A 27,698-nucleotide genomic window follows, 5' to 3' on the forward strand; every position below is an offset into this window, starting at 1 on the left:
ACAATTTATGTTTCGACCCGTCAACCTAATCTATAAACAACTTGCTTTAAGGAGGTTCAAGTTTTGGCATAAACAGGTTTGGATCATAAACAAGTCGACCCATCTAAATTTGTTTATTAAATGGGCTGAATTCAGGTTTTGCCCTCCGACCTGTTTAATCTATTTTGACCCATTTAATAATTGGTTGGATCATGAACCAACCAATTTAATCCTTTAAGAAATGTTTAATCCGTTTTAAAATCTGCTTAACCCGTTTATGTCCTATTTAACCTGACCCATTTAACCTGTGTAATCCATTTATATCTATTTAATCCATTAAAACCTACTTAACCTGTTTAAACTTATTTTTCTTGTCTCCATAAAAAAAACGACCTAACTTGTTTGATTAATAAGTTATGCAAGTAGGGTTATCTATTTAATAGATAGATTGGGTCCATATCTAAATTTTTGACCAAGTTAATAAATGGTATAGATTCGGGCTAACAAATTTTAAACCCAACCTACACCTAACTTGATTCGTATCTGACCCAAACCGGCCCAAATGCCACCCCTAACCAGCCCTAAACTCAACATAGACCCAATCCTTTGATAGCGGCGGTTTGGAGCAAAATGTTTTGGAGCAAAATGTTGATCCAAACCAACGGGTCCGGGTCTAAGTCCGGCTACCTGGATCCGAACCGATCCAAAAGAACCTATAAGTTGGACTGTGTTCGCAATTTCCCATCCAACCTACAAGTCTGCTGCGTTCATCGCTAACTAGTCAATGGAGAGAAGCAACCGGCTCTCCTCTTATCCACTCCTCCGCTTCCCCTTCCTCCTGTTCCTCCTCCTCTCATCGTCGGCGGCGCTCACGGCGGCGACATCAGAAAACGCTAATAAAGGCGCCTCCTTTTCCGCCGCCGAGGCGGAGGCGGCGGTTTCCCGATTCCAGGAGTACCTCCGGATCAACACCTCCCAGCCGGACCCCGACTACGCCACGGCCGTCCGCTTCCTCCGCGCCCAGGCCGACGCTCTTTCCCTCGAGTCCGACGTCTTCGAGTTCGCCCCCGGCAAGCCCCTCCTCCTCCTCCGGTGGCCCGGCCGCATCCCCTCCCTCCACGCCCTCCTCCTTAACTCCCATACCGACGTCGTCCCCGCCGAGCCCCTCAAGTGGGTCTATCCCCCCTTCTCCGCGGCTCTCGACCCCTCCACCGGCAACATCTACGCCCGTGGCTCCCAGGACATGAAGTGCGTCGGCCTCCAGTACCTCGAGGCCCTCCGTCGGCTCCGTGCCGCCGACTTTGCCCCGGACCGCACCATCTACCTCTCCTTCGTCCCCGACGAGGAGATCGGGGGGAACGACGGCGCCGGGAGATTCGCCGCGTCGGAGAAGTTTCAAAAAATGAAGGTCGGGGTGGTGCTTGACGAGGGACTGGCGTCGCCGGGGGAGGAGTACAGGGTGTTCTACGGGGAGAGGAGCCCCTGGTGGCTAGTGATCAGAGCGCGGGGAGCGCCGGGGCACGGGGCGAAGCTTTATGATGGGAGTGCGATGGAGAATTTGATGAAGAGTGTGGAGGCCGTGAGGCGGTTCAGGGCGGCACAGTTCGATTTGGTGAAGGCTGGGGTGAAGGCCGAGGGGGAGGTGGTGTCGGTGAATCTGGTCTACCTCAAGGCTGGGACGCCATCACCCACTGTAAGTTTCTTGTAGATATGTGATCTTTAGCTAGCTGCTAGCTGTGATGTAGGTAGATACGTTCTATTTACTATTTGTTCGTCGAGACAAAATGAATTGACTAGTTATTTGTTTCTGACATTATGGTTGTGAAGTTCGCTGGGTCATAGAATATGTGGTGAATTGCTCATCGATTCGTAGGTTTTCAGAAGGTCTGTACTGAGTGTTTGTGCAATTGAATGTAAAAGACAACTCAGGAGAATATTGAATTTACTTAATTGATCCATGGTTAGGCATTTGGGGTTCAACACACACGCACAGAGAGAGAGCCTGTCTAGAGAAAAAATATCGTATGATTGGGCAGGTTGAGACTTCTTTGATTCTCTTATAGACAGAATTAGTTTTGGAGCTAAGCTTATATTTGATTCTCTATCATAATAAATGGGTCTTCATTTGTCTTTTATTTCTTGCTTGTTATTGAAGTCTTGAAAGAAAGTAAGAAAATTGGCATAATATAGATTTATGAGTAGATGCATGCTTTACAATGTCTCGATGAAGGTCAACAAAATATACTAAGTGGATATTATGATAGTCCTTTCTAAACCTAATTTTGAGGAGATAGAATATGTTTCTTTTGCAATCATGTCTGATCAAATTGTGATAAAGCATACCTAACATAGCAATAATGGTGGGGATGAGATGGTAGATCCTTGAATGCAGGAATTTGTTTTAGGAAGACTCAAGTACACGAATTACTATGCCAAAACCAGGGCCTAAACTAGTTGCCAGGTGGTACGAGTCTGTATGCCCTCGTGTCGTTCCGTGCCGAGCCCGTATCGACACAGTAGAGGAGGCGGGAGAGAAGGAGACCCGGAGAGAGAAAACAAAAGAGAGAGAAGAGGGAAAGGGGGAGGGAGAGAGAATGAGAGTGACGGAGGCTAGCGGAAGGCTAGAGAGCCGTGTGGAGAGATGGAGGGGCTCCACCTCCAGTTCTCCTGTTTCGTTCGAAATAGGGGTCCCGGAGGGAGCCCATTTTTATTTTCAAAATTTTTAAGTGAAGGAGAATTGGAGGCGGAGGCGGAGCCCCTTCTCCGCCCCTCCGTGTGGCTCTCTGGCCCTCCATCGGCCGGCTGCCACCCTCCCTCTCTCTTCCTCTTCCTCTCACCCTTCCACTGCTCTCTCTCTCTCTCTCTTCCTCTCTTTCCTTCTTCTCCCCCTTCGTTCCAATTTTTCGTTTGGTTGCCGAAACAATCCCAGTCTGCCGCCGGCACGACTTAGTATGCTTCGAACTGGACAGTATGGGATGGTTCCGCCGACCATGCTCAAATACTACTTCATAATCTGGAAGGAGATTTAGCTTCCAATAGCGATGACTAATATAGTTTTAAGAGTTTGAAAAGTTCTAATTCGACACTTTTTGGCCAGCGGTGGTGTTTTGTATTATTTTATTTCTATTAGTTGTGGTTGTTAATTCCTCCTAAGCATCCACTGCCATTTTTTGGGATTCAGAATTTTGCGCATAAATGTCCCATGGCTTTGGATCACATGATTGGGATAGTCTAGAGTGCTCGATAGGCAATTATCAAAATAGAATTTCGAGGATCTTAGTGATATCATAGGTTTTGTTAGCATGTTACTATGTTTGTTCCTGGTAGACAAGGGTATTAAAGGTGGTAAAATGGTATTGTTTCTTTCATTCAATGGGAGGTTCTCCGTTAAGTCTCTAACATACCTTTTCCATCATCACTTCCTACTATTTTGCCAACATCTAGTATTTCATTAGGTCATCCAAGTCTTTGGAGCCAATTAATTTCTTCAACTTGTTATTGATGCACCAAATTCTTAGAATGAGCATGAGGTAGATGGGAAGATTAGGGGGACCACTTGAATGAAAGCAAATCTTCATCCTAAAGAAATAGATTCGTGTTTCCATATAGCATCATCTATTAGAGTACTAAACAGTGTTATTCATATAATGCTTGCTAATCTCTAATTACCAAAGTTTTGCTTGAACACATTGTAGGAGATATCTCAAAATTACAACCCATATATCTTGCCATGTTTGGACTTATTAATCAAAGCTTGTCACATTTACCTTGATGACTTGTTTTTTTATATGATAACTTAAAATCGAAAAACCATTCTAAGCACTCCAGGAGCACCCGAAAACAAATAATTCAACTAACTCTACTTGTTTTTTAAAAAAAGAAAGATTGTGTATGCAAACTGGAGGTGGGTCGTAGCTCCAGCCCTTTCATTACCCTAGGATTCTCAAGTTATTATCCCTTAGAGGCGTTGGTAGAGCATCTCAAATGATGTGTAATCTAGTTGATTACCAGCGAACAGAGGATCGCCTATTTTCAACATTTAGAACTATGAAATGAACCTTGGGATTTATTGATGAAGACTGAGAGAATAATCAATATATATAACTAAATAACAACACCATCCACTTGCAAGACTCTCTCTTCAAAGTATGAATTGAGTCATCCCTAAGTCACATTATCATATGCTTGCTGCAATTTCATTGTCTTAAAATAGATCATGTCAATGCTTCCATGATTATTTTTTTTTAATTTTGACTCTCAACTTTGTAGCCATGCTCCTTGCATGTATGATTTATTGAAACCTTATAAAGCATAATGACTTTGTTGGCTATAAGCATGAAGTTTATTTCTCATTCTACAAAACCCAAATAAAAAAAGTAGGCACAATGTTTTTTGTTCAGTACTCGTGAATATTATTTGATTATTGAAGGCCTTGAGGAAGTTGTGAATATGAATTCAAGCTTTTTCAGTGACAAGCTGTCGCACAATTGTGCCCAAAAATTTCTTTTTTCAGGGTTTTGTCATGAATCTGCAGCCATCTGAAGCAGAGGTAGGCCTTGACATCCGAGTCCCTCCTAATGCTGATACTGAAGCATTGGAGAGACGTATTGCTGAAGAATGGGCACCTTCATCACGTAATATGACATTCGAGGTAAAGAGTACTTAGTCTTGATATTTGAATAGTGTTTATGATGCATAAATATCTATAAACTTAACTCATAATATATGCAATTCCTAACTTTTATTTGAACCTCTCTTCCATCAAGAGTCAGATGGAGTCGTCCTTGTCATGGACAGCAAGCTGATATCTCTGGATTCCTCTTCTATTAAGCTGTTAGATAATTTTCTGAAGGATTGACATCCTATGCCACATAAATAAACTTTGAAGAAACCTAGTTATTAGAGCACTTAAGTGATTTTCTTTTGGTTTATTACCATTAGTCGGCCCTCTGATCCAGGGCAATCCTTAGACAAATGGCATTTAAGCAGAGTATAGTTGGTTGACTCTGTTGCTACTTTTGACATTCAATAAGTAATACTCAAAAAAAGATGCAAGGCTTTAATTTTGATTTCCTTGTTCAAGCTACAATGAAATTTTCATAATTATAAATGTATCCCAATTCTATTTCATGGATTCTTTTGCTCAAATTTTGTTACTCTAAAGGAAATTGGACTTGAACAGAAGATATGGATTGCTTTATGCAGGATATATATATATATATATATATATATATATATATATATATATATATATATATATATATATATATATATATATTGGTTCAATATTTATCGACAAGTACTAGTAGGTGATACTGAATTTAATATTGGTCCTATGATGGTATATTGGGATGGAAAAGTTTATGATATGTTTTGGTTGATACAAGAGGAGTTTGGAGTAGGATTTATATTCTTAAGTCATCTGAAATCATGCGAGTCAACTAGTTTGATTGGTAAAGTAATTGTGGAATGAGTACTGGTGACCCGACTCTAAGTCCCGCCTGCACTAGTTTATTACCTCAATAAATTGGGTGGGTCCAGATACCCCTTCATATTGTATCAGAAAAGAAAGTCATCTGAAAATCATCATTGGAAAGAAAAAAAATTGAATCTTGCATGTGGTGCTATCTCATTTTGGTGGTTTTGAAATGGTGTAGCTTTATAGTTCTTAATATGTCATGTTTGGGCAGTTTAAGCACAAGGTTTCTGTGCATGATCTGTTTGGAAAGCCAGCCATTACGGCTGCTGACAATTCCAACCCATGGTGGATGCTGTTGGAAGAAGCTATGAAGAAAGCCAATGGTAAACTAAGTAAGCCAGAAATATTCCCAGCCTCAACTGATTCTCGATTTTTCAGAGAACGAGGGATACCTGCATTTGGTTTTTCACCAATGGCAAATACTCCTATATTGCTTCATGGCCATAATGAGGTTTGTCCTTCTGCCCCTGTTATCAATTTATCCAAGTTCCTCTTTCATGATGTGGCTGTTTTTTAATGAGACTGGAATAGCAAGAGAAATGGACGTATCAAATGCTTAGTGTAATGATAGTTCAGCTAAAATGGTCAAGAATGTTCCCAATTTTAACTTGAACTGGAAAAAATATTTAATAACAGAAATCATGACAATTCCAAGGCCCATTAATTTCATTTGTATGATTATGTGGAAGATATGCATTTTGCATGAATGATGCATGTGTGCAAGCTCATATATATAATGCAACTATTCATTTTCCATCTGCATGTATTGCTTATTGTGAAAAAAAGGTTTTTTTTTTGTTTGATCTTACAATGATAACACCAATTTTTGCCTTTATGGATCCATTTAATTGCAATTTTATGTACAGGCAAATAAGGGCCAGTTTGGTTGTATTACTCAGACTCTGTTTTTACTTTTATTTTGATTTTGCTTTTGTTTCAAGTATTCCGAAATTACATACATGTTTGGTTCTCACACATGCTTTACATTTTGAAAAACAAATAATAGGACTCTTTTGTGTTTATTTCTGTTTTCAATTTTCTAGACTTTAAGAAATTTCTACTACTTGAAATTTTTAATAATTTGGAAATAGTTAGCATTTGAAACGGAGTGCAACAAAAGGTTGCAGACATTTTTTTTGGATACTGATGCTGTTTTTCTGGTTTCACAAACTAAAAGAAAGAATTCTAGTGCAAGCACACCCAAGCAGACCCCATCAACTAGCACATATACCCATATTTCTGGACACGTAGAGATTCTGTAAGTCAGTTTCGGATAGTAAATTATTTGGTGCCCAAGGCAAATGCTGTGCAATTGATTGATTTGGAGCATACACCGAATGCCATTGGAATTTGTTGATTGAACCCGGCATCTGATTAATTGATTGAAGTGCGCTGGGTTTTAAAAAAGGTTATAATTGTACTTGAATAATCCACATAAATAATGAAACTTTGGATATTGCCAATTTAAGGAGAGGGGGTGTAGGGGAGAAAAAGGACCGGTCTCAAAAAGTTGAGGGATAAAAATTAGTCAAGACTATTAAAGAAATAGAAAACTGATGCTTGTTGCTTCACTTGCACATGGTAAATACTATGCTAGTCATTGATTTGGAGCATATGGCTGATGCCATTTTAGTTTGAAGATTGACTCAACCATGCATATGATTACTTGATGACTTTGATGCAAGTGCATCAGTTTTAAACTAAAGTTAAATTAATATTTTTGAATAACCTTTACAAGTACAAATGTTGACCCTAAAGGGTTGATTTTGATTTTGATGATACAAAATAGTTGAGTCAAAAGTTGACTAAGCTATTGTTTTGAGTTTAATTGATTAATTTTAGAAAGCAAGAAAAATGCCTCCAGTAACTCTGAAGTGAAGATTATCTATCTAAAGCTTCACATCAAAAAGCTAAACTCTAAAAGGCCATGAAAGCAATCCTTGGAAGCCCACTTGCAAAGACAGAAAAATTCATTCTGAGCTATTTCAAGAGTCGACTACAAGTTTGCAACGAGTTGACCCCGATACATTGTTGCTGAGTGATATGCCTTCACGAGCCAACTCCAGCAAATCGTGAGTCGATCCAGAACCGAAGACAGACAGAAAGCTAATAGTTTTTTTGAACAGCCTTTGCAAGTACCAGCTTTTAGGCATTATCATTAAGAAAAGGGGCTAGCCTGGCTGTCATGCTGCTTAGCCTTGAAAAGCAGGCTACTCAATCTCAAGAATTAAAACAACAGGTTAAAATTAGTCAATATTGAAAATTATAAAGAAATGATGGGTTTGCCACCATTTGTTACTTGGGTTGAGAATCAAACTCATGCTTTTCAATATTTTTCGTTTTTTAAACTCTTTTTCAATATCTTACCTGAAAATATATATCTACTCGCTGGGCCAGTTTATCTGGGCCTGCTACTCTTACAGTTTATTAGCCATTCTAGATTTTCTGTAATCATGTTGGAGTCTTTATATGCCCCTGTGAGCATCTGATATATGATCTACAAAATTTTGATGCAGTTCTTGAACAAAGATGAGTATCTGAAAGGAATAGAGATATATGAGTCTATCATCAAAGCATTTGCTTCTTACAAGGGTGACACCAAGGACGAAGAATCAAGGGCAGAGCTGTAAGCATGGAGGCTTTTCCTGTTTCTCATTGTGCAGGTGATTTGAGTGCTAGAGAGTAGCATGCTGAAGGGATTACATCGAGGTCAGTGTGAAACCCGAGTATCAAAAATAAAAAAAAAAAATCAACAGGACTTATATTTGGTGTTAACTTACATTAAAGATTATGTACATTACATGAATAGGTCAATATGGATTGGGATACAGTATATTCAATGCTGAAATACGTGCTGGCACCATTGCTATGTTTTCCATTTTTTCAAAGAGTCTCAATACTTTCCTACAAAGTATGCCATTCCGTATTCAGTACCGGTTTGCGGTATGGAGTGTCGATCCTTGTACTGGACATACTGATATGGTAATAGAGTGGCATCGATACAGAGTCTGACCCTGAGATCACACGTTTTTCCAGCATCCTCCAAAGCACAGCATCCGCCTCCTCTGAGTTCCTACACTTGCAATACATTACCAAGTAGAGCACTACTGAGATTTAAATTCCTCCCATACTTGAGCACATGCACGTGAACTTGCTTCCCATCTCCAACTGCACCAAAACCCCCTGGTTTGTCAAAAACCCAGCCCTCTTCTTCATCTGCCTAAAGAGATCTATAGCCTTGGAGCCATCCCCACTCTGAGTGAATTCCCCAATGATTGTATTCCAAACAACCAAATCCTGAGTGACCACCTTTTGCATTGTTAAAAAGTCAACACTCCTGCTCCAACTTTCCAAACTTTGAGCAGATACCAATGAGAGAACTCTCATTAAAAAATCCATACTCCTACTCCAAATCTCCAAACTTCGAGTAAATATCAGTGAGAGAAACTCCTAATAAAGAAGAAGACAAGACAGGTCCGTAACATGCGGTTCTAATTTTTTGGGGGCTAAAAGATGGTGCCAAATAAAAAAAATATATTTATTTTATATTTTTGTGCTATGTTCATCCATATGTATTCTGTATGTATGTACACCGATATATACATATATTTTTGTAGAGATATGTTGAAGAAACGTTTCCATTCAAATTGTTGAGTAACTCCAATGTCATGCTTGGAAGATCCAAAAAAATTTCCTTCATTTTTGTTTGAGTCTGAAGTCCCCCCTCCTTCGTGGAATTGGTTCGGCTCAAGATATGGTCCAAAGATGTGAAGCGAAGGAGAAACCTACATCCAATCTGCAGAACTAATAGGACAATTTAAAAGCTGCATTTTATGGAGTCAGAAAAAAAAAAGAATTTTTGTTTTTAAGTGAACGAAATTTTGAAGCATCTCCTCAAATATATATTTTTTTTTTTGGTAGAACGACTGCTCACCAGTATCTCCTCAAATCTCCAATACATGACAGAATTTGAGATTCGTGCACTCCATCGTGCATTCATATCTCAAAGTTTGACGCGTGCTAATACCATCTACCGTCATGTTCGCGAACTTTCTCGCGAACAAGGGCATAGTCTGTAAATTCCTTCCCTCTCGTGCGATCCGCTTCCCCGACTTCCCTCTCTTTCCCCACCTCCTCCTCCATCACCGCTTCCGCCCTTCGCCTTTCCCACAATTCAAGACCCTGGCCGAAAAACCTGGCTATTTCCGTCGATCATCGCCGGAGAACCCAGAAATCCGGTGAAATCTAGACCCTTAGAAGGAGGAGGAGTCGAAATCTTAGGGCTTGGCCGTCGGACCCCGCCTGCGGGGACTCGTGGAAGGGAGGCATGTCGCTGAGGATCAAGGCGGTGGTGGATAAGTTCGTGAAGGAGCTGACGGAGGCTCTACAGGCAGACATCCAGGATCGCATCATGAAGGAGAGGGAGATGCAGAGCTACATCGACGAGAGAGAGCGGGAGGTCGCCGAGCGCGAGGCCGCGTGGAAGGCCGAGCTCTCTCGCCGTGAGGTAATAAAAAAAAAAAAAGATTTTTATGTCGCGGAGATCAGGAATTCCTTCTTCTCCTCTCTTCTTTTGATATGAATGCTATTCTAGTTATGCTCGTGCAAGAAGGAAATTATAATTGGAACTGAAAAGATTGAATCTCTTTTCGTTTTGGTTGGTGATTGGGGTTTGCAGAGGGCGAAAATATTTGTATTTTTTGTTTCGTTATCAACAGTTTCGAGTGGTATGGATCAAAATAGAGACGTCATACTTAGAGCTGCGAAAAATAGAGATAAAATGGGAGGATAGATTAGAAAAGACGTCGACAAATGCGGGATATAGGGGAAAAAAGAGCAATGCAATAACATAGAGCTTCTTTTGCTGAATATATTTTGTGTACGCATGTTTGTATTTTTTTTTGAATTGTTTCACCAATACTTTCTGTTTTCATGAAGGTAAATATATTAATATGTGAACATTATTAAAGATAACCTCTAAGTAGTTGAAATTTTAGTTATCTAGATATATGGTAACACTAACTTTAACTATCAGGTCCTAATTAACACAATCCATCACATGGGTATGGTTATGTTTTCAGACAGTTATGTTTGAAAATGTCTTTTGGACAGTATTGTCCATACTTTTTGTCTAGAACATGTCTATCCAGGAATAACATGTGGTTTGGGTTCAAGTTGAATAACCATTATGTTCAGGCTCTCGAAAGAGACTTGAACAGTTCAAACATTTGTGATAGCCTTTCTCAGATGAAGGTATTGGTGGGTTCATCTTTAGCTCTTGCACTGAGGTTGTTTTCACCAATAGTGCTTCTTTGCTATCTCTTATTACTTACATCATTAATTAAGATTTGGCGGGCCAACAAATGCAATTTGCCAATTTCAAGGTTATCTTTTTCTCACATTTGCTTAACAGATTAACTGATGGTTCATGATATTGTACCATACTCGCAAACTAGGACTGAGACCATTCTAGCATTATAATTTCCTTTTTAAAGGAACAAAGATCTTTTTTTCCCTTATTGATCATTGAGATTATCATGTCCAATGCCATTCCTTTTTCTAAGATAACCTTTCCATGCTTGTTTTCCATGGGAATATTGTGTTGGAAGTAATATATAACAATATCTTTCTTGTCATTAAGATCTTATTTTGTTAAGATAATTACCTACATTCTTGTCACCTTCTTAAGAGCACATGGATTTCTTTGATAAAAAGTTTTTTTTGTAGCTCTGCATGCCTTCACTTCATTGTATGAGTTTGACAGGCTTTCCGCAGTATACCATAATACTGTAATTTGCTTGTAGTGAATGTTGATTCTCTATAGTTCGCTATGTTATGAACTTAGGAAGCTTCACAAAGTTGTCAATTTTCCCCCTTTCCTTTCCACCTTTACTCCATCAGGTTATCAGAAGATTATGAACGTTAGCTAAATCATACCTTTTTTGGAAGTACATCGTAACCAATTTCAGCATGCTTGACCCCAATTCATGAGAGCATTCATTGTCAATATACAGTTTCAAACTTTCAGTGCAAAGGAGCCAAATGATAAGATACACTTCGGTGTTACCCTGCGATAACTAGGTTCAAGACGACTGGCACCTCTTTAAATTGTATAAGAGGGGAGTTTGGTATGTCGGTCAGCCAGTTATCAGGGGGCGAAGTTACTCCCGTGTAACAGAAAGTAGTTATGATAGAAATTCTGTATAGGAAGTCATAAATCTATATTTGCATATTGATCTGAAGGAATTCCTTTTCATCAATCTATTTTGGAACATCAATTGCAAGTATAGTAAAAGGGCAATGATGAGAACAAACTTTCCTGCTTGCATACCTTACTGCAAAATTCTTATTGGACTTTGGGATTTAATGATTCTCTTTAAGGCACCTTTATAGTTCTGAGAAACCTTGGTGAATGTCCATGCTCAAAGATCAGCGCATTCAATGCAGAAGGTTGATAAATTTGCCTTTTGACTGTCCAAAGTAAATGTTCATGTTTCTTTGCCCAAATTGTGTCTGAAAACTTAATACAACTTGGCATTGCATGGCACGCATTTTTGTTTCTTTACAGACCTTGTTGTTTGTCCACAATTAACAGACACAATGCTAATATAATGAAACAAGAAATATGATGGTGATGAAGGTGTAATTAGATTTGTATTATCTCAATTTCATCAGGGCCATGTGCTGTATAGTATATTAATGCTTCTTATAGTTGCTATTATCATTGTACTTATTCAATATAGGCAGATCCAGATTTCAGTTCTAAAGTCTATTGCAGTGCCCTTAGGTTCGAAACCATGTAAGGTTTACCAATTGTCTGGCTGGTTTTGACTGATGGCTTGTTTGGTCAAAACATTTCAAATCCATTTTTAGAAAGTTCAGCTGTGGACATGTGGATTGATTTTAATTGGAAACATGTCAAAACAAAAAACAACTGTTTCATTCCACTGTTCGCTTCCCATCATCAAAAGACTGAAATACCATGAAAAACACTTATGTTAACAAAACTTTCAAACCTTGGTTATGTTTATCAATGAAATTTTTTATAGTTTTATGTATTATATGTTGCATTGTCTCAATTTGACAAAACAAGAATATCTTATCTACAAAGGTACAGATATCGAGCATTCTACATGATCAATAGAGTTAACAAGCTAAAAATTTCTCTGAATTTATATTTGAACTACTGATTTTTTTTTGTGATAAGGAAATTGATGATTAAATAGGAACCACCATCCCTGTTAGATGCATGTCTAGCATATACATTTGTAGTAGGTTTAAATTTTCTTGCATTTTAGGATAAGAACATGATTCTGCCTCCATTTACTACATAAACATTTAGCATGATAAAGTTACCTGGTTCCTTGCAGGCAGAAATTGCCCGTCAAGAGGCCAGGCTGAAGATGGAGAGGGAAAATCTAGAGAAGGAAAAGAGTGTCCTCATGGGCACTGCATCAAATCAGGACAACCAAGATGGTGCTCTTGAGATCACTGTCAGTGGTGAGAAGTACCGGTGCCTTCGATTCTCCAAGGCGAAAAAATGATATTATGAGACAAATAAAGAGAATAGAGCATCCTGGTATTTGTCCAACTATCTTGGTGATTAACAAGGACCAGGTATAGATATTCCAAGGATTGAATTAGTTTTTGTCCAAGCATCTTGGTGATTAACATTTGATATTGAAGTAGCATTTATATTTGATTTTTTGTAGAGAAAATTGGCCTAATATGTTAATGCATATTCTTTTTTTCTAAAGTTTGCATTCTATGAGAACTACAGCAGGCTTCTGCTTATGTCACCAATGCTCTTTGTTTTTTTCTCATGTCAGTTTTAGTTCTGAAGGACTAGCTGGATAAAAGCTAAAGATTTATATATGAAGTTGATGAATCAGGCTTTGCTATATGAAAAAAGTTGACATGGCTCCCATATTCTAGAATGGGCTTCTATAAAAATCCTATGAATTTAGGTTTCCTTGGGTGCAATTTTATCTTCACCATTTACCTTTGTTGTTCCCCCATGGAAACATGGAAACATTTTCTGACACTTAGCCTTATTATTGCCTGAATAGAGTTGGAGAGATGTTCTATTAGTTGTATGAAAAAGGGATTATTGAAGTTTTACATCGAACAAATGTTCGTAGTCTGAGTTTCAATACGAAGTGGTACCTCATGATCTCCATATAAGCATCACCTGCCTCCGGCATTACAACATCAGCAGGTCCTTCTGCCCTCAAATAAATTTTCCAAGAGGTCAGCTAAACAAAATGGGGCAACATCTTTGTAACCTTGCTAAAGTTTAGTAAGGAGACTGTTCAGAAAGACCAAATTAACCATCTAAACTAACCTATCAAATCACTTCCATCATGGAGGTGTCAAAAAAAAGGGTGGATCGAGCCACTTTATTGCAAATTGAATATATGACCTCCGTTATAGGTTTCAGTGCCAGAGCAAGTCAACCAGCGATGATTGGCTCTAGCTGATAATAAAACCTAGAAGGCATTTTGGTCCTAAAATCTAAAAACATTATTAGTACAGCTTACAATTAAACTGTTATAGTGTGCATGTATAGCCTTTTAACAGTAATTTCTACATAATCCTAATGGTTTAGGAGTTAACGAGGGAAAATGATTTATTTGCCCGCTAGATTAATCCTACTAGGTTGTAGTGAGGGCAGGCTGATGCATTCTCTCTCTCATATTGCAAGGTGTTTTTTGCTATGCTCTTTCTATGGTAACACAGCTTCTTTGAGCATCTTGTTCCACTTTTGGCGGCACACTTGACAGGTAAAATGGTCATATAAATTTATAAACTATACTGTCATCTAGAAACCAATGTTTATTAGAAATTCACATCATACTCCATTTGAGCATGTACGTTACTTGACACTGAGAGTGGAATTGCACCAACATGTAGCTACCGCAGTTGCTATTCAAACTGGCAATTAAACTTCCATCCATTGCTAATTATATTGCAATAGCTATCAAGCAAAGAGTGTGGTTCTATCTAGGTGCACCTCTTTCTGGTTCAAAGCTTAGATCTTTCTGGTTCAAGCTGCACGGGCTACTCTCCAACAATCGGTTCTCTAGCCCACTCCAATTTATACAATGTCTAGTTCAGCATTACCTCAAGGGTGTTGGACAAATTGGAAATTGAATACAGAGCTTTCTTTTGGGGTCCCTCAGCTAATACTAGGAAGTTACAGCTAATTGCACGAGACAAGATTTATCATACTAGAAATATTGAGAACTTGGCCTTCAATCTTTTTAGGTTAGAAGAACTGCATTAATCGGCGCAAAGCGACCGGTTACATGATCTTGCATTCATGCTCTTTATGGCGGCAAAGTTGCTTCTGCTAAATATAAATTTCAGGGAAGATAGGGAGGACCATGTACCACTGAGAAGTTTTTCCTTTTGATATGAAAGATGAGCTCAAATCGGGATTTATTGACTTATTCAAGCATCCCTGGATATCTACAGTTCCTCTTCAATCACTGCCTATTATTCTAGATATGGATACTTACAACGAAGATCTCATATGTCATGGCTGGTGGAATTTGGGATTATGAAGCTGTCTGCATTGTTTTTTCATACAATGATTTTCTTTTGAAGCTTAGCCTCAATCCCCCAAACACTCACTCAATGTACAAAAAAAAAAAAAAAGGTTAATGTATATGCAGATAAACAAGATTCTGAGGGTGCATTTGCTCACTCATCTGTGCAGAGAATGAGAGCACATATAATGTTCTATTTTAGATGGGTTTTCTTGCTCTATTTTAGATGAAATAATGTAAGGAAAGGAATTTCCTGGGGAAAAAAAAAAGAGGCAAGCATCCAAAGAAGTGCACATGATGCCAAAGAATGCTGAGCTCCCACAAGATCTGGTGCATTTGGTAACTTATCTGTGCGGTGGATGAGAGCACATATAATGCTCGGCCTAGAAAGGTTCATATATTTGCTGTACGCCTGTACTCAATGTTCATCGGCATTGAAAGCATGTCTTCATGTTAATGGCATGCACCTTCATATAATGGTCTTCTTGAACCATACATAAAGCGGATTATACACTAAAAATATTACTTTTGCGGCGCAAGCTTTTTTTTTTTTCTTTTTTCTTTTCAAACAAAATTAATTATATTTATCATTATTTTTTACCAGCAGAAGATAGAAAATACAATTCATCAAATTCATGAGATATCAGAGAAAAGCTAAACGTCAAAAAATAGTTCACATTGAGTTTTCAAGGTAAAGATACTATTATATAAGAGATGGATCTTCATACAACATACAGATTTTATTTCCCCCTCAAAATAGTGATAGATTTTGATTAAATTTGATCATAATTGTTCTTCCTTTCTGCCAAATATAAAATCATAATATATACATGTTAAGATTAAATTATAATCACTATATTTTTTATTTAAAAGGTGATTACAATATTTTACAAAATTTTCAAAAACACATTTCCAGAAAATTAAGATTACTCTTGCTTATTCATCATAGATATAAAATTGTTATTCCATTCTTATAAAAATTACTATTAAAAATAAACAAATAAATACTCAAAACTTTTAAATAAAAAATCAATTTTATGAACATAGATTTGTTTTGTTTAGGAGTTATAGAGAACCAACCAATAGGGTAATTTGAACCGTACACGAGAAAATATTCATTTAATGTCAATACATAGTGAATGGGTAGAAAGCGATGGTAGCGACTTTGTAGACTTCGACAATACTGTAGACACTAAATCTACCAAGAATCTAAAAACATCCCAAGAAAAATTGATTGACTAGACATCGATTTTGAAGCTTCTACATTCTTATTTATAATAGTTGTTAGCAATTACTGTAACTTTTTTGTGGTTATGGGAGTTGGAAAATTAGTACATAAAGTTTTTTCAAAAGCACAATCATGCTGGTAAAATAACCCAAGTTCAGTCTTGTGCATTTGTACATATGTATTTGCATATGTTTAATTGCATATATATTTGTTGTTAGCAATTACTGTAACTTTTTGTGTTTATAGGTTGGAAAATTAGTGCATAAATTTTTTTTCAAAAGCATAATCATGCTGGGAAAATAATCCAAGTTTAGTCTAGTGCATTTGTACATATGTATTTGCATATGTTTAGTTGCATATGTATTTGTTTCCGGTAGATTTTATTAATATACAATTCTAAACTTATAACCATAATTTTTGAATAGTTAAAAATCAATAAAAAAATAAAATAGGGAATGTTAGATTGTTAGCTTGAGTTTGAGGTATGTGGTCATTACCCTAGGCTCTAATAAACTGTTCCCACTAACTCTAATCTAGCCACTGATGATATGATAATTCATTCAAAGAATAAATTAATGCTGAAGATTTTATAAATTAGTTACCAGATTAGATTTCAGTGTACGAGACAATTGAGAGGTCGTGGGAGAGCTGCAAGTTATAATGTGAAATGAACATCCAGTTGTCATTGAGAGGTTTGATCCCTCAACTTCCAACTATTAATAAAAATTTGCATAATATTGATTTAAATAGAACTCTATAGAATTCTACTCCGTATCATACTCTATAAGATGGTATAGTGTAATATTATTTCCTTCTTTATCTCCAGTCCAGTCTAGTTGTGATATTAGTTAGATTTATTTTTAACCATTGATTTATTTTCCCAGCGGTAAAAATTACCAGCAACTTCAAATGACCAGGAAATGTATTTTCCTATGACAGATTAGAGCATCCTAGCAAATTTCATTTACAATCATCAAACAGATCCTCTTAACTCTACACATGGTTAAACCATTAAATAGAAAAAAGGGTTTTCTTAAGTATATAACCAGAGTATTGCTCACATATTCTGCTCTAATTTTCCCTACAAAATAACGCTAATGACAATAAAACATGATTTGCACAGATCATCCATAGGAGACAAAATCATCCCAATAAAGTTTGCTACAAACTTGGATATTACGAAACAAGATTTTTATTAAAAAAAAAAATAACACTTGTTTGTGCAAGCAAACTAATCTCTGCATTGAACAGTTCTATATGGCCAGCAACAATAGAAGGGTAATCTCACTCGAAAATACTTGACTCTATGTGACAACTTTTAGTATCAATAATTACCTCTTTCGCCTTTTGGATTCCACCTAGAAATGAAAAGCATATGAACATCAAGAAAAGTAGAAGACAAGCAATAACCAGACAGCCAATAGAGTTGGCTAACAATATCAAGAATCTGTTATTAGCTTATATACATACGATAGATTAACTACAACTGAATAGCAATGACAAGTGGGGAATCAAATATAATAGTTCAACTAGTAGATAAGTGTTATTAAATCTTTGGTGCAAACAAAAGGACATCTTAAACCTGCTCAAAGAACAGCATCCACAGCATAAATCAAGTTTCCCAAGTTCACGATGACACTAAGAGCTCCACAACTTAGAACAATCAATGGAGGCTTAGATTGAAATTTCTCCCAAAAAAAGTATACTACCTTAACCAACTAGTATAACACACATGCAAGATTTTACTCAAGGGATTTAACATGTATTGACACATCTGTGTCCACATGTTTGTAGATACAGATTTAGTTGTGAAAAATGCATGATAGATCATTTAAATTGATGGGCTTACACCATTTGTTGCATTTTACACAGCCTAAAAAATATTATATACACAATCAAAATTCAGTTAGTTTGGATGGTTTCCAACCACATTAAGTTATTTATTTATTCTAGTACCTAAAATCTGTTCACTTGGTACCGCTTGATGCATAGGTAACAAGGCTACGACGCATATAGATACTAGTAGTAGGTACTTGGGACATTGTATATTGTGATGAAAAATGAGTTTCTATGTTGATCCATGCATCCTAAGACCAGCGACCATTTTCTCTTCTGTTAGCCACTTAAGAATTGAGTCACCACTCAAGGCTATTAGATATACCTGAAAGCTCTACATATGTTCTGAAAAAGCCACACTATCTTAGCATACATTAAAAACATATGCTGGGATATATACGTACAAATATGTTTCTCTCTACCGTTGCTTAAAATTTTAAAACTTGAAAGACAAGTACCCTTTACAGATTAATTTATCTCTAAAAAGATTATAAAGCACTTAATTAAATACCAAGGAAATATAACAGCATTATTCTCACCTTAGGCTCAGAAAGTGGTGAGATAGGGAAAGCATTCAGAGATCTCTTTGCATCATCATCTGCGGAACAATCTGAACAGAGGAAATCCTCTATTTTTTTTGCCTGCTCAAGAGTCATGCCCATACAAGATGGATGAAACCTGCCCCCACAAGGACATACATGACATGCATCAAATGAATAAATGAATATAAACGATACCATAAAAAAGGAATAATATAAAATAATTAATTTCATCTATGGTTTATCCATCTCTACACTAATTGCAAATATCTGTAAACACAAAAACATGTGAACTGACTGAACATTTGGGCTTTTGAGAATAAAGAATAAAAATGAATTGCGAAAGGAAAGGATTTAACAATATGAAAGCAAAATTGATATTCATTATAGCAAAATAACATGGAATGTCATCATCATCCGAAGAACAATCCGAATAGAATTAACTTTTTTGCTTGCTTGATAGCCATGCCCATAAAAGATGGATGAAACCTAAATGCAAATAACATGCATAAATCAAATGAACACAAGAATACAAATGGTACCATAGGAAAGAAATAGTGAATTAATTAATTCTCTCTGCAGTTAATCCACTTTTATACTAATCACAAATATATGCAAAAAACCAAAACATGTGACTGACCGGATAATTGGACTTTTAAAAATAAAGAACAAAATAATTTGAATGATGGCAAAAAATTAATATTTGTTAGCACAATAAAGTGGAAAAAATGAAATAGCACACCAACCAATAGCTTCCACAATAGCAAGCACAACAAAAGCATTACATATTAAAAAATTGAAGTGGTCCATGATATGGTACACCCAACTAAAGGTTGTATTACCTGCAAGGTTAAAAATATCGGTGAGATGGTAGAGCATCCCACCATCCCGAATATTGGGACGAGGTACCATCCCAAGTGTTGGAACGAACAAGTCAGTAAATGAACCAAGACAGGAAAGGACATCCAACATCCCAAGCATTAGGGTCTGGACCAACACGCTCTACAAAAAAACCAGAACAACGTCGTCCCACGGTACTTAAAACCTTGATTACCTCGATAGACACAACTGGCTCCAAAAATCAATGTTGGATACATATCCAAGTCAAAAACATTTGCATATATGAAGTTCCACAATTACCACTTTTAAGGATTGGCAAAGAGTCGAACTCTTCCAACAATGAGTTTAAACTTGCATTTTCATGTTAGAAGCATCTTTCTTTTAGTAATTACCCAAGGATGTAGGTAAAGAAATAATTTTCAAAAAAGTTATTTTTCTTATATTGTTACATTAAACAGAAAGTTTGAATGAGAAATATATATACGCACACGCGCACACACACACACACACATATATATATATATATTTAAAGATCATAACAAACAATATATTCTTATATTTATTTTTAATATTTAAACAAAGAGTAATGAAAGTTAAAAATATATATAATTTAGTTAAAATTATAATTTATCCTATGTATCATCATATTTTCTTTTCTATTTTTCCCTCTTGCTGAGTTAGATACCTAGATATGCATCCGAATCTGATTTTCATATTTGTATCCATGCAACGTTTAACAAAGGTGTCAAGTTTCGGCAAATGGAGCGATTAATTTTCCCAAACATACAAAAAAAATCCCTAGAGACATGAGCAAAATAATTAAAAATTTGTAAGGGTAAATTTCTTATCAAGGGTTTATGAGTTCATGAAACACAAATTGAAAGGCTCTGCAATGTACATAGTATAGAAGTCAAAATATTTCACACGGATCATAAATAACCAATTTTTGAATCATTCTTCTTGAGTCTGGAGGATCTTCAAATTATACCATCTTCAATTGATAAATCTTCAATTATCTTATTGATTATGGCATCTTTGACCATCAGACTGCAATGATTAGCAAGCAAAAATCAAATCTCCACTTGTCTGATCTTCAAATAGTCATTAGTGCAAAAAATATTCTTCAATAAAGTCACTATCGCTAGCTTTTGAAACTACATTCCCAACATATCCAACTCTTTTGAGCACTTCCCAACCTAAACTCTTCTGAAGAGAACGCAAAGCAGCAAACTAGCATGAAGAACAATCCAATGTTTACATCAGAACTCAGAGAGAGAAGGAAATATGAGCAAAATTGATCAAAGGGACATAACAAAAGGACAGAATCAATCAAAATAATCAGGTCCAGAATTGATCAAAGGGACAGATCTCTCTGCAAAACCTTCATCCACTGAGTAATCATGGAGTTCAACATGCATGGGGAACAAAAGTTTTATGATTGTTATAATATTCATTTTCTCATAAAAGATAAACTTCACTTGTGTTTCGGCAGCACCTACACATTGAATAGCATCATAAAAAAGCTACCTATAAAATAAAAGGGTTTTTTTACATGAATACCCTTCTAAATATCGAATTTTGCATGAATATCCTTCCAAAATTGATATTTGCATGTATACCCTCGTAAAACTCTGTTATTGTACAAATGCCCCTAATCTACGGTTGTTCCAACGGTGTTAAGAAAAATTCTATTTATATTAATTAAAATATAAATAATTTTAAAATTACGCTATTGTCCATGACTTCTTCTTTTGCTATTAGGATCTTGATATATTTGCACGTCTATTCATTAAGGATATTTTAGTCATTTTAATTTGAAACCGTTAATTTTTTTAACGCCGTTAGATAGCATGGTACATATGCAAAAACAAGAATAAAAAAAGGGTAGATTAGCAAAACAAGCGTTTTACGAGGGTATATATGCAAATATCAATTTTGAAAGGATATTCATGTAAAATCCGATATTTAGGAGGATATTCATGCAAAAAAATCCAAAATAAAAAGCACGAATCTAGAAATTAATTCAAAACAATTAGACAAGTAATTTGGTGAAGAAAATGGTAAATCAAAAAAATTATAGGACAGACTTTAAGTTGGATTTCTCTATGATATCATTGATATCACTTCCTATGGAACTAGAAAAATAGGTTACAATGTGCTATATCATAGGTTGGATCGCCATGATACTGATGTTAGATGCAATTGTAAGTTCTGAGATTTGAACGATATAAATCAAAATATGCAATGGTTATGTCACCTGAAACAATATATTGAAATGTAAAACACATTTTAACTCAAGTAATAGGAGCATTGCACATAACAACGAAAAGGTATCCTATCAAATACCAAGTAAAAGAAGACAAATTATCAGAGTTAATAACTTTAAGAACAAGACAACATATAAGATTCTTTACCAACCTGGTAACTTTCTGTTTAATTATTTCTAAATTGATCGTTTCCACTTTTATGTTATATATAAAGTCCTGCCTCCCCAAGATACAAATTTATCTTCATAACCTCGCTAAAAATATTCATTTTACATTTTGAATCTCATTTGCACGAGAAATGTACAAGCAACAGGTGCAGGGGGCTTAGAACTGAAACCCGCCAAAACTCTGTAAGTTTGAGTTGATTTTTATATTTCTGTTCTAGATTGCAGAAAGCTTAGGTCAGGCACAATCAGACTCAACTCAACAAAATATTTAATGTAACTCATGAATATAGACTCATCATGGATCCAATCCAAATCAAACCAAACCCTAGTCAAATCCACAAGAGATGAGAACTGGCCGCAAGTTAAGTTGAACTTTGATTTACTGTGGCTGTCCTGCACCTCTAGTAAGAGTCAAAACATGAACATATATTTGCACTTGCTCTTAATTCATTTACAGATTATTGAGAATTTAAAATTTGTCATCAAACATAATTGAAGTGCAATTCCAGAATTCTAACCAAAAAGGCAAACTCAATCTTCGATGTTGTAGACTAAAAAATTAATTTCCTATATATGTAAGTTTTATCAAATCTAAGATACATAGGTTCTGTAATATTTGAACAGCAATCTAAACCAAATAACTATAAAAAGATGCCTGCCAAATTCGATATAGATTTGGCAGTCAAAAGCATATAACTTAAGGAGAAAAGATAGAGGTCTCGCACATAAAATGCTTGGGATGCACTAAAAGGCCTTGAAGCTAAAGAAGATAGCATTCCACAATAGCTACAAATTGAACTACAGAATTGATTGAATATATAACTTTTAAGATTAATGAATGAAATAAGTAAACAAGTTTGAAGGATATATAAAATTTTTAAATAACTTTATTAGTTGGTACTGTAAAATGGTTAAAATTTCAACAAAAGTATGGATATAGAAGGACTAAAACATATGAACCCATAGTTTTTATGTCATTCCATCTTCTCTTTACAGGTGAACAGGTGAATTCAGCCACATTAGCATAAAGTTGCATGTGTCCTTAGCAGCGCTAGCTATAGCACCTTTCCTTCTAGAGTCTGATTTCTCACTATGCTCTTAATATGCACTCTAAGGATGCGCATGGTGATTTGCAAAAGGAGTTGTTACTCTTGTGCATTAATGTCCAAGAAAACTCGAATAATTGAATTATATGTCTTTCTTTTTCTGGCAATCTTTCTTGATTTGTACTTCATCTACTTCTCTAAGGCACATATAATGCAAAGGAGGGTGTGATTCCAAGAACAACTGACTGGTCCCAATCAAATGCTAATCATGTGATCACATGGATGGATTGCCCAATTAAAGCAACTATAAATGGGGAGACCATGAAAGTGTCAGCAAATACATGTGTCTTTACCACCTTCAATTGGCATATGATCCTTTCCTTCCCTTTCCCCAATTTCTCCCATCATTATTGTGATTAGCATGCTAAAAATATTTTAACGGAAAAAATAGAAGGCCTCTGATGTATAATTCTAAATTTGCCTTCAGCCCTAATTGGAACACATAGAAGTGCGTACTTCTTGAAGTTGAACAAGAATCAAGAGGACTGAAGTTCTGTTAAGTAAATCAGGAGACTCCATAAACTTAAAGTGGGTTGCATGTCAATTACATATGTCAAGTTCTACTATCATCTCCTGTACATGTATCATTGTAGAGAGAATTTGGTTTCAACCAAGGACATCCTTCCGACAACATTTAGGTTTGTGTAAATATTGAGTATATGCCTCATTTGGGATCCCAAACCGTGTAAAGTGCACACCTGATGTTAGATTAAGTACCCTTACCATTGGAAGCTTCACTATGAAATCACGGCATGACGTCAACAGAATTTCACTTCTACATGGTTAGATGCTAAGTTTTTCCCTTCCCTAACTGTTCTTGCTTGACATGCTTCACTATAAAAGGTAACTATTTAACCAATTACTCACATAACTATAGGGAAAACAAAATAAATAAAGCACAGCGTGTCAAACTAGAACAAAAGGTAGAACACTAATCATATAATAACAGGAGTCAAGCCCACAATCGTTCTCCACACAAAGATTCTAATAAACATTATAAATTAAGCACTCCACATTACATGATGCAGTATCAATCATCAAAGTTTTCTTCATCACCGAAACAGTGGATCTTGTTTCGTTACAGGAGAAGTCAGATTTTCCTTCTCCCAAATGCACTGATTCAAATGACGCTTAAAGTAGCATACTAATATCTATAAAAATGATTAGACTAGAAAGAAAGAAAGTACTGGTGAAAAAAAATTGGCAATGCATTGTAAACAAATACACAGATTACATTGGGACAGACTATGGTATGTCCTTACTGCTAGTGGTTGCAGCTGCACAGTAGATATTGTGTAGGCAGCTTGTGGCCATGCCACCAAGATTTTATGCCTAATTTGGACTAAAACTAATGAAACATTGAATGAGAAGAAGTTAACATAAAAGCTATTGGACGTGGAACCAGTCGAATAATTAACTCCAATCCCTTTCTGAACAATGTTTAAAGCCCTTTTATCCTTAAACTCAAACATCAAACACTGCAATAAAACCATATTATGGCATGCACAGGTAGGTCAAAGACTCAAAATTTCCTCTAAGTTGAAACATAATATAAGTGAAACCAGCAAGTTTGGAAGTAATGGACAACCTAAGATAGACGCTTATATTAGAAACCTCTAGCTGTCAACATAATCACGTTACCATCGGCCAGAACTCTTGGCCACAAATTAAAAAATCACCATGGAAGTTAAAATACAGAAAAATAAGCAAAGAAGAGCTCACGGAGTTCAACCGAATAATCTCTCGGGAAAAAAAGAACACCAAATCCAAGATATAATGCATATCATCCATACTATTGTTTTCTTAGCTTCACCAAAGAAAACTAACTACTTTAACTTTAAAAAGAAAAAAAAAACATGGGATGATAAATTCACGGAACAAACAAAAAAAAAAGATAGGAGAGAGAAGCAAGAGTAATGGTGAGCGATTTCACGAAGATTTACCAGTCCCTGCATCCCTCACACTGGACCATGAGGTCATCTGGGTTATACGGCATCTCACATTTGCAATACCTTCAATCCAAGAAGATAAATTTAGCAAGAGGATAAAATCTATGGGAGTTGAGGGATGGAGAAAAAGGAAACGAGAGCAAAGGGTGCCTACACAGCGACATGGTCGGGCGTGAACCCCCCAGTGACAGCCTTGTACTCGAAGCGGCTGAAGTAATCCTCGGAACCGACGTTTTCGAGCTTGGTATAATTCTTGAAGGAGTGGACGACACACTTTCCCTCGATGGTGTGGGCACTCTGGACATCATAGTGGTCAGAAAGGAAGAGCTCCTTGGACCCATGGAACCGGCGCCGCCCGCCGATCGCATCCTCCGGCCGGTAGTACCACCGCACCCGCACCCGGACGCTGCCGCGGTGGTCCGCCTCGATCTTCTCCACCCGCGCCACATATGGCAGCTTGTCCGAGTCCGCGGGCCGCATCAGCACGCAGTCCCCCGCTGCCTCCAGCCATTTGCATCTCCAATCAGTTACCCTTTTCAAGTGCGTCCAACGAAAAAGTAAAAAAAATAAAGGAAAAAAAAGGATCGGCGTCGATCGATCCATGATTACCTCTGACGACCTTGTTGGTGCCTCTGATGGTGTAGGAATCCAAATCCTTCTTCCCCGGTTTTGTCTTCGCCATTGACCAACTTTTTCACCGGTCTTCGTGCTGCTGCTGCTGCTGCTGATGGGAAGTTGATGAGATCGATCTAGGTAATAGGGATCTGTACTTTTTTTATTTAAAGCAAAAGGGGGAGCAGTGGAGGGGGTTCGAGAACCCTAGAGGAAGAGCAAAAGAAGGGAGCTGGTGGAGGTGGGGGAGAAGCGGAAACCCTGCCCTACCTTACGCTATATAAGGAGAGGATGGTAGCTGCTGCGCTTCCCTATTCCGACCGGGGTCGGGTGTCGTTGCCTTTGGGGTGCGGAAGAGCAGCATATCCTGGATGGAGGCAGGAGTGGAGGGGCGGGTTTTGTTGTCAGGAGCCCGAGCTCTAGCGCGGTGGCAGCGGGAGGTGCCAGATCTTCGAAACCTCGATTTCAGGTGCAGAGCTACGAGCAGCTTGAATAGAATTGCAATATGTGCGACTTCGGACGAGCTCTATCCTCCTGAAGGGCGATTCGTCCATGGTGATCAGCTGGGTCCAGCAGGACTCCAGAGTGATAGAGGAGGAGCTCATCCTTTGCTACGTGGCATATGGTTGATGGTGGGGGAGGGGATCACTTTTCGGGCTATACATGTATATTGGGAGGCTAACGGAGCCGCGGACTGGGTGGCGGCGTATGTTGCTAGCCACCCAGGAGATACCCTATAGGTTGGTGAGGATGACTTGCTTGGTGCATTCCGGGACATTTTGTTTGCAGATTCGTTTGAGTGTATTCGTACCCGTCTTGCATGAAACACCTGCTTTAGCCAAAAAAAAAAAAAGTCATCAACAGCTGTGTCATAAGGTCGACCTAAATGACAGATTTGAAGCGCGAGAATGTATCAATCTCGGCAGGCAGGCGTGCATTAATTCGAAAAATGGCCATTTAGGTTTTCGACCATTAGAGAACATCAAAACGGTTATTGCAGAAGTGTGCTATCTTTCAAATTAATCACATATTATAGAAGGCAAATAAAGCTATTGACTAGGTTGTCTTCTTTGCTGCTCATCATTCTGAAGAGATTTTTTGGACCCACTGTGTATCTATCCCTCCACTGTTCTGAAGTATTTTGTCTCTTGATTTTATAGGCAAGCTCGCGCGAGATTAGTATGAGCGGCCAGTTTATCCAAAAAAAAAAAAAAAAAGTGCCATTTTTTACTTACCAACAACAATAAGGGCTGCATTTTAGTACTATGGTAGCATTGTGACCATTGCAACTTTCGAATGCCCCATTATGCTAAAGATTAATATTATTGCTGACCCAAATAGATATATATATATATATATATATATATATATATTTCAGTTCTTGATCTTTATTTTGTTATAGTAGTCATTATAATTATATGATTATAAAATTATTATATAATTAGAACAATAGTTCCTATTATTTATTTGGTATTTCACTTTTCGATTATATATAAATTCACCTAAATAAATTATATAATAATTTATACAAATAATAACCTTATTAAATTATTTCATTATTTTTCTAGTATAATTAAGCTCGAAACAGCTCTAAACCTAGTTGAATGCAATTGTATTGCATTGGGTCTTGGGCCAGGCCAAGATTGTAAGGGTCAAGCTTGGGCCTAAAAATAGAGCTCAAATAAATTTCGAGATAGCTCGAGCATATGTTCATCCAATCTATAACTTTATTCTCTCTTCATCTCCTCTCTCTCTCTCTCCCTCCTTATCTCCCCTCCCTCTTTACTACAAAACCTCTCTTTCCCCTCTCATCTCTCTCCAGTCTGCCTCTTAATCTCGCTCTTCCCTCTCTCTCATTCAATCTCTCTCCCACTCCTCTCTCCTAGTTCCTCCCAATCACTCTCTGCTACTGCCCTCCTTGTCTCCCTCTCCATCTCCTCTCTCTTCTTCCCAATCTTCCTTCTCTTTCCCTCCCTCTTTATCTCTTCACTCTATTCTCCTCCACAATTTTTTACTCTTTCTTTTGTTTTGTGCCGTAGCCCTAAGAGAAACTCGAACTTAGATTTGAACTGGCACGACCAACCTTTAAGTTAAGCTTCAAGATAGGATTGAACTAGAATATTGAAAGAAATCTTTGATTTTTGT

The 27,698-nt window shown here is 37.1% G+C and overlaps 3 protein-coding genes across 9 annotated transcripts; 2 read left to right on the forward strand and 1 right to left on the reverse strand.

Moving 5' to 3' along the window:
• Positions 1-723: 723 nt before the first annotated feature.
• On the forward strand, positions 724-8,336 carry AQI (Peptidase M20/M25/M40 family protein). Of its 3 annotated transcripts, XR_603751.6 has the most exons (5): positions 724-1,672; positions 4,493-4,630; positions 5,670-5,909; positions 7,975-8,167; positions 8,268-8,336. XR_603751.6 is itself a non-coding variant. In XM_008788821.6 (4 exons), the coding sequence occupies exons 1-4, from the start codon at positions 764-766 to the stop codon at positions 8,086-8,088; spliced, it is 1,401 nt and encodes a 466-aa protein (XP_008787043.4). In that variant the 5' UTR covers positions 724-763; the 3' UTR covers positions 8,089-8,336. The 3 variants fall into 3 exon arrangements, 2 of the variants coding, with proteins under 2 accessions (XP_008787043.4, XP_008787044.4); XM_008788821.6 differs by having other exon boundaries at positions 7,975-8,336; XM_008788822.6 differs by lacking the exon at positions 5,670-5,909 and having other exon boundaries at positions 7,975-8,336.
• Positions 8,337-8,486: 150 nt separating this feature from the next.
• Positions 8,487-13,214, forward strand: LOC103705187 (uncharacterized). Its single transcript, XM_008788819.6, has 2 exons — positions 8,487-9,965; positions 12,829-13,214. The coding sequence occupies exons 1-2, from the start codon at positions 9,786-9,788 to the stop codon at positions 13,000-13,002; spliced, it is 354 nt and encodes a 117-aa protein (XP_008787041.1). The 5' UTR covers positions 8,487-9,785; the 3' UTR covers positions 13,003-13,214.
• Positions 13,215-17,335: 4,121 nt separating this feature from the next.
• On the reverse strand, positions 17,336-26,062 carry LOC103705189 (chromatin remodeling protein EBS-like). 5 transcript variants are annotated; one of them, XM_008788824.6, is made up of 6 exons: positions 25,824-26,062; positions 25,551-25,662; positions 25,096-25,438; positions 24,936-25,004; positions 18,613-18,751; positions 17,336-17,595 (listed from the first exon to the last, which is right to left on the reverse strand). In XM_008788824.6, exons 2-6 carry the CDS (start codon positions 25,621-25,623, stop codon positions 17,569-17,571), a joined length of 651 nt encoding a protein of 216 aa, XP_008787046.4. In that variant the 5' UTR covers positions 25,624-25,662; positions 25,824-26,062; the 3' UTR covers positions 17,336-17,568. The 5 variants fall into 5 exon arrangements, with proteins under 5 accessions (XP_008787046.4, XP_088570608.2, XP_088570607.2 ...); XM_088714482.2 differs by having other exon boundaries at positions 17,336-18,751; positions 25,551-25,659; positions 25,824-25,994; XM_088714481.2 differs by having other exon boundaries at positions 17,336-18,751; positions 25,824-25,993.
• Between the last annotated feature and the right edge of the window lie 1,636 nt (positions 26,063-27,698).

This window comes from Phoenix dactylifera, chromosome 18 (genome assembly GCF_051530095.1).
Source record: "Phoenix dactylifera cultivar Ajwa chromosome 18, Ajwa_hap1_PhDact_Kaust_v1.1, whole genome shotgun sequence".
In the NCBI taxonomy this organism is placed as follows: Eukaryota; Viridiplantae; Streptophyta; class Magnoliopsida; order Arecales; family Arecaceae; genus Phoenix; species Phoenix dactylifera.